The following is a 7,738-nucleotide window of genomic DNA, read 5'->3' on the forward strand; positions in this document are numbered from 1 at the left end:
TTGCTGATCCCAGGGCCCTGGAGTGTGAATATCTTAAACACTGTAAATACATTCCTCTCTGCTTTTAACACTACACGGTAATAGAGAAAACGTATCATATACTGTACAAGCAAAATATTATTTACATTAGTAGTTATGTTTAAGCAGCTCATGAATCCTTTATCTGGTGTTAGTGTTTACTGTGCAAGCTATTAATAAAGGTACATTCTTCACACAGGTCATTTCTTATATGAATACATCATGTAAGAAAACTATATTATTATTATTATTATTATTATTATTTTTTTTTTTTTTTTAGATTGGTTATTGGAATGAAGTTGACAAAATGGTTGTTACAGCAAACGATTTCTCACCCGGAAATGACTCCACAGGCATGGAAAATAAAACAGTAATTGTGACAACAATTTTGGTAAGCTTGATTAGTATTAGTTGAAGTTGTTGTGGTAGTCGTAGTAAAAATAATAATAGTCATAGTAGTAATTTTTGAAATTCAAAACAACAGCAGGTAATGAGCTGATATAAACCAATAAATGTTAGTTATAGGTTTTAATTGTTTCTTGGTATATACAGATGTTTAATGTATTGGGATGTTTGTTTCGAAGGTACCTTGAGGGTTCCACACTAGTTCTTATTATAATATGAAATCCTGTCTTACTGGTTGTTTTAGAATGGTTCTTTTAGCTCTAACAGCATTTTTTCTTCATTTTTTAAAACTTTTTTAGGAAGCACCGTATGTAATGCTGAAGAAAAATTATGAGCTATTTGAAGGCAATGACATGTATGAAGGTTACTGTGTGGACCTGGCAGCAGAAATAGCTAAACATTGTGGGTTCAAGTACAAGCTATCTATTGTACCTGATGGAAAGTATGGCGCCAGGGATGCTGAAACCAAAATTTGGAATGGAATGGTGGGAGAACTTGTGTATGAGGTAAGAAAAGTTTCAAATGAAGTCCTCACTGCGCCTTAAAAGAGAAGTACAAATGAACAAACAAAACCAGGTGCATAGATCTTCAAATGCATGAAGTAATTAAAAGTCCAAAATGATCCACACACTGAAGAGTATTGAAGAGTGGCGATAAAAAAACCACTACAAAATCTAAATTAATGCGAAAAAACAGTCTTTTATTTAGAGAAGAACAGAAGTGCAAAGTATTTAGACGTGCAAACAGTGCTCAGTGCAAATGTTTCCGTCTCATGACCATCCTCAGTGCTAGCAAATGAAGAACACCTGAGTATTTAAGATCTTAATTCAGTTAAAGATAAATAGAGGTCAGGTGTTCAATTAAAGGCAAAACATGTACACAGACCAATTAATATACTGATAAATATTAGAGGGAATATATTACTAAATACTATGATAAAATTTAATTACAGGACAAGTTAAATAACAGTGGCAAAAGTCAGTTCAATACCTCATATTGTTAATTATTGAATTTTAAGATCTATTGATTGGACTATTTCAGTTCATATAAATCTACTAAAGCCAAAATAATAAAAATGAACACTGATATTAATATACAAAGAATATGTAAATACTATATATACATAAACGTTAGTGGCCATGGAGCCATGATAACGTCATGAATTAATTATCAAATAAACATTAATGATATAAATACAAAAACAATGATAATCCATGTTCTTCATTAATGCCGTCTGGCTGTACTGTCTTGAGATAGAAGACCCATTTTGCTTCACATTTAAGTAGTTTTTGATTCAAGTCACCCCCTCTACGAGACTGGAATAATCTTTGTATACCACAAAATTTTAAGTCCGAAATGGAATGATTTACCTCTGCAAAATGTCTCGCCAATGGCGAGTGTACGTCTTTCATACGGATGGCACTTTTATGTTCATTAATGTGCACCCATAGCTGTCTTTTGGTTTTGCCAACATATTGTAAGTTGCAAGGACAAGAAATTAAATAAACTACAAAATCAGATGTGCAGGTAATGACTTGTGAAATCTTGTATTCTTTTTTAGTTACATAACTTGTAAAGGTTTTAGTTTTGATAGCATTGTCACAAGCTGCACATTTCCGACATGGAAAGAAGTCATTTATGACTCTACCCCAGTTTAAATTTTTAGCTGTATCTTTAAAAGAATCAGCTTTAACAAGAATGTCCTGCATATTTCTGCCTCTATAGTGTGTAAAAAGGGGCATAGATCGAAATATTTTGCTACCAATAGTATCAGTTGATAAGATATGCCAGTGTTGGTTAATAATATGTTTAATCTCATGACTATGTGTAGTAAAAGTCTTGCAACAAATGGAAGAGAATTATTTGTTGTTCTTATTCACATGATGATTTACATCTACGTTTTTAACTTTAAAGAGAGCGTTATCTAGCCAATCCCTTGAGTAATTCCTAGATAGAAATTGGTCGTACATTTTGCCAGCTTCCGTATCAAAATCTACAGATTTAAAACAAATTTGTTTAAGTCGCTAAAATTGACTATAAGGAAGTCCCCTTTTCAGTGGTGAAAGCTAAAAGCATGCAGAATACTATTCCTGTCAGTCAATTTAGCATACAAGGTGGTATATAAAGATCCCTTATCAAATTTAACCTTGAATGTTGTCACTATAGGTATTAGAAATTAGTCTATGGATGTGTTTAAATGTAGTAAATGTCAAATATTTCCATTCTAATTGCAGAAAGCTGACATAGCTGTTGCTCCATTAACCATCACCCTGGTGCGAGAAGAAGTGATAGACTTTTCAAAGCCCTTTATGAGCCTGGGGATCTCCATCATGATTAAGAAGCCTCAGAAATCCAAGCCAGGGGTGTTTTCCTTCCTAGATCCCCTGGCATATGAAATCTGGATGTGCATAGTGTTTGCCTACATCGGGGTCAGTGTGGTTCTGTTCCTAGTCAGTCGCTTCAGCCCCTATGAGTGGCACACCGAGGAATATGAAGACGGACAAACACAAAGTAACGAATCCACAAATGAATTTGGGATATTTAATAGTCTCTGGTTTTCTCTTGGTGCCTTTATGCAGCAAGGATGCGATATTTCGCCAAGGTTGGTCTATCAAAAATTTTAACTTTGTGCATTTGCGGTCCCAGTCTGATGCTATGGTGCATATATGTTTGCCTCCTGGAAATCCATCCCTGTGATATTTATTTCCCATGGATAAACCTCTTTGGTCCCTAAGAGTAAATGTTTTGCTTAAAAAAACTCTCCCTCTTAAGACAAAGAGTTCAGTACAGGACAAGAAATATAAGATTGCTGTTGGGGTAACGTCAATTAAGTATTTCTTCAGTGAACTTGTATACACCATGCCAAGGCCGTAATGTGCATAAAGTTGCTGTCATTTCATGTCCTCTTGGAGGGGTACCGTGTTTTTGCTGCATATTCCCATTTTACGGTCCACGGTCCATGCGTTTATATAGGTGGTAGCACAGTGAGCCATTGAGAAAGATAGAAATAGAAAAACTTCACAGTACCCTCTCTCTTGCCTTCATTTAAACACCTTTCTTTCCAATTGTTTCTACCTTGCTGCTTCTTTCCCATGTAGATTAACTAATACCGACATCCCTGAATCAAATGCTGAGCTGGTTAAAACTAATATGGTAAGCTATGTCTGTCATACCTGCAAGTTTGTGAAGCTACTTGAACAGGCTGTATTAGCTGAGGAAAAACTGTGCAGTGAGTTTTGAAGAAGAAAGCTTTCTTGGTAAGACAAAGCTTACAGATAGAACTGTTAGTATTTCCAAATGGTACTAGTTATTAATTCAAAGCCCTTTCAGTCAAACAAAAAAATCAGCTCAGATAAAGTGATAGGTATTTAATAGAATACTGTTTTATATGTATGAACATTTTGTAAGATTTTCTTAAAGAAGGAATAGCACAAAACGGCAGGTTGATTCTCTCTGAGCAATCTCCTTGACTTTTTTGAAGATGCTTTTGTTTTTGGCTACAGAAAGATGACAAGGTCAGATCTTGCCCACTGTCTTCCTTGGTAACATCTTCCACGGTGACTGGGAGGTTAAGGTACGCATGGACATGGTCTATACCAGAGACCATTCTCTTGTGACCAAAAAAGCCTAATGGTATTGAAAAGGATATAAGATATAGAACATTGAAAAAGTGGCATAAAACACCAAGAATAATTCGAACATCACAGAATAGTAAGGGGGATTGTACAGACTGCATCAAATGCTGTATTTGTTTTCCTTGCTCTTTAAGTTGAAACATAGCATATATCAGGTTAGTACAGTATGTCCTATCCAGCTGTGGAGCATTACTTGGGAGATGCCCCCTTACCCTTTGCTATCACAAAGGAAGTTCACACACACAGAAAACATTTTTTTTCTCCATTTTAACTTTTCCAGCATTGATGTAGTCATCTATTAAGTTATCACTGGACAACATTCAATAAACATATCTGTATCTTTTCCCCTTTACTAGGCAAAAACAGGTGAGGATTACAATCCAATCATTTCTTGAAACCTGGTGTGTTTTAAGGGGTTGTTGCCCATCATAGAAATACACTGTATGTAGTTACAATACGGTTGTTTTAGATAAATAGAAAATGCTTTAAGTTTGTAAAACTGTTAAAATTTACTTAATACCAACTATAAGATGAATTACATTAGATTTATTTTGAAAGCCATATGCAACATTATATTGTTAGTTTAAAGCTAGGTTTAGCATGTTTGTTTTTGCATGACAATGCATGTAGTTCAGTTTTAAGTAGTAAGCAACAACAAAATAGCAGGAGTATCAGTTAGGGTGCTTTCGGTAGGTTGAAATTAGCACCATTTCGTGAAGTGAATGATATTCTCTCTATACTAATGCCAATTGTACTTGTTTTTTCTTTGTTTTCAACATGCTAGGTTAACCTGCTCTTCTTGCATTTTCATAGAGCAGGAGAAGGAAAAACCATACAAATATCAAGTTGCTGCAGTTAAAGCCTTGGATTATTATAGGTTTTACTGTCACGCTCTGTTGCCTGTTGCATTTAATTGGTTTTCCCATAATCACTTACAACTCATTTAACTTGTTTTTCTGTTTGTCTGCAAACACCTGGTTTTGAGAAATGATTTCACTTTACCTATACCTCCTCTCACAATAATAACTGTTAATCAGCATCCTTCATCTATACCGCATAGTATGTCTAGTTTCAGAAGTCAGCTAATTTCTGTAATGTCCTCCTGTCTTAAGCTAGCAAGGGGTAATCATGTATGCATTTGGCTCTGTTCTGTGTAAATTTTGTACTGGAGCTTAGTCAACAGTTCAATGTTATGTTTGTTTTGTTCTGTTTTCCCCCCATTTTCCATTGACCTTGCAGCAAATAATGTCAAATAGCTTGGTTCGATTAACAGAACATGTTTAAAATGTTCCATTTGTCATATTGTCATTTTAGTTACTTCATTGCAGCACATACAGTTCACATGAAATATAGTCAGGATGACACATAAAGATTAGTTTTGTATTTTTTTTGTTGTTTAATGTGCTTATTGGAAACAGAGGTAGTTTTACAGTATAGCTTTTGGCAATGTGCTTGATTCAAACAGCTTTATAGCAGCTATAAAATATGTCCTTTTGTTCTAAATGTTCCCTTCAGGGGCTGTGTGTTAAGCTCAGAAGTGCTCCCCTGTACTTAATTGTTGCATTAACACACAATTGATAAACTGGTTATTTTGACTGAGGCATTCATTTCATTTTTATAAATCCATTTCACACTTGTTATTAGATCTCTCTCTGGGCGAATTGTTGGCGGGGTATGGTGGTTCTTTACCTTGATCATAATCTCATCCTACACGGCTAACTTAGCTGCTTTCCTGACTGTTGAACGGATGGTGTCCCCAATTGAAAGCGCGGAGGATCTCGCTAAGCAATCAGAGATTGCTTATGGAACTCTGGACTCTGGCTCAACAAAAGAATTTTTTAGGGTACGATACATTTTGTCCATTTAATAATTGTTGTTTTGGCCCTTGTGTCTTTTTCTTTTCTTTTTGTCTTTTCTCTTTTTTTTTGCATTTAAAGCGGTGTTGCATACATTAATTAAACCAACAAACAAAACACTGGAACAAATAAAGCACAGGGGCCAAAATAAAAGGTTTAAACAAAACTACCTCAAACACAATACAGTTACCTACTCAAACACTCACCTAAACAACAACACCCAAACAAAGGCTTTCTAACTCCTTTTATACATGTGGCTACTCCTCAATTAGCACCAGTTACCTGATTTGGTGAATGGCCACACCTGTGATTGCTGGCAGGGACAGATTTAACACCATCCCATCCAACCTTACATTCCCACACACACACACTTTACATGGGCAGGGCTTTGGCCCTGCCACAGGCTGAAACTATAGTAAATGATAAAATTACATTTTATCAAATTGTTTACACAAATGCTGAAGAATTGTACTCATAGGGCCCTATTTTCAGTAGAAACATGTTTAACAATATAAAACTATGAAGAAGCTACTCAGAACATTAATTTACCAAGCCTCATTGAAACTTAAGCCCCTTTCACACTGGCACTCCTACCCGGGTCCGGACCCGAGTTCTGGCTACCCGGGTCACAATCCCGCATAGTGTGAAACCATGTACCTGGGTCGTACCCGGGTCCCAGCGACCCAGCTAGGATGTGGGTCAACACGTTTTGACCTGGGTTGACCGAGACAAAATGCATGACAGCCGACGAAATCACAGACAGACACTCCTGCGTGAAGGTTTCACTTCTGCAGGGAACGTTTTGTTCATTCAGTTTAGCCATATTTCTGTTGCTTGAGACACACCTTGAGCCAGATTGCAGCAGGGATGAAGAAACGTTTGATCTAATCAACATTTGGGCAGACAGTTCAATGCAGGATGCTTGGATGGAAGGTTCCGACCCGGGTAGAGCATGCCAGTGTGAAAGGGGCTTAAGATGTTTCTTTCAAGTTGTATACTGTTACAATCACATCATTCCTCTCAAATTTGCCTTTCCCTGTGCAGTCACTTCACAAATTGGCTGATTCATCAAATTCATTATGGAGAATGCTGTTTCAGCCTAGGTCCATAATCCCTCAAATTTCAGTGTGTCCAATGGATGCAAGTCAAATCTGGTTGTTTAAGTCATGTTCAGGTTGTAAAACATTCCGCTGGTAAAAACCTGCCAAGAAAAGCGTAATTCATTGCTCATGAGTACTTGTGCATGTGAAATGTAAACCATTTTTTTAAGCTAAAATGACTGGGAACTTAGTATATGTTTTTTATTGTTTTTACAGAGATCTAAAATTGCACTGTTTGATAAAATGTGGACCTATATGAAAAGTGCGGAGCCATCTGTGTTTGTGAAGACAACCGCAGAAGGTGTCGCCCGGGTTCGGAAGTCCAAGGGGAAATACGCTTACCTGCTGGAGTCCACGATGAATGAGTATATCGAGCAGAGGAAGCCGTGCGACACCATGAAGGTTGGAGGGAACCTGGATTCAAAGGGCTACGGCATCGCAACGCCTAAAGGATCCTCATTAAGGTGGGTGGAATAGTATAACAATGTGTCCAATGTTGTTATAGTATCCCACCTACCCTGATGTATCTTTGCTAATGTGTGATGGTTTGTATAAGGAGATGAGGTAACTTGATATCTTTTAAAAACAAACAAACAAAACAAAAAGTACATAGACAATAAAATAATTGCTGAAAGCAAATTATTTTAAGATTTTAAAGACCTTCTTTAGAATTTGTTTTAAATTTCTATATATTCCTATTTTTAATTCAAGTTTACGATTTACA

The 7,738-nt window shown here is 36.3% G+C and overlaps 1 protein-coding gene across 7 annotated transcripts in view; it reads left to right on the forward strand.

The window, feature by feature from the left end:
- LOC117408841 (glutamate receptor 2) overlaps positions 1-7,738 on the forward strand; it is an 82,579-nt gene that overhangs the window by 67,379 nt on the left and 7,462 nt on the right. For all 7 annotated transcript variants that reach the window (XR_009309065.1, XM_059002354.1, XM_034014189.3 and 4 more), the window contains exons 9-13: positions 299-409; positions 723-929; positions 2,658-3,025; positions 5,703-5,901; positions 7,231-7,478. Coding sequence is in view for 6 of the 7 variants with exons in the window: in XM_059002354.1 (XP_058858337.1) it covers positions 299-409; positions 723-929; positions 2,658-3,025; positions 5,703-5,901; positions 7,231-7,478 (1,133 nt within the window). In the remaining variant the exon portion in view is untranslated. The remainder of the gene's footprint in view (positions 1-298; positions 410-722; positions 930-2,657; positions 3,026-5,702; positions 5,902-7,230; positions 7,479-7,738) is intronic.

The sequence above is a fragment of the Acipenser ruthenus genome, chromosome 2 (genome assembly GCF_902713425.1).
Source record: "Acipenser ruthenus chromosome 2, fAciRut3.2 maternal haplotype, whole genome shotgun sequence".
NCBI lineage: Eukaryota > Metazoa > Chordata > Actinopteri > Acipenseriformes > Acipenseridae > Acipenser > Acipenser ruthenus.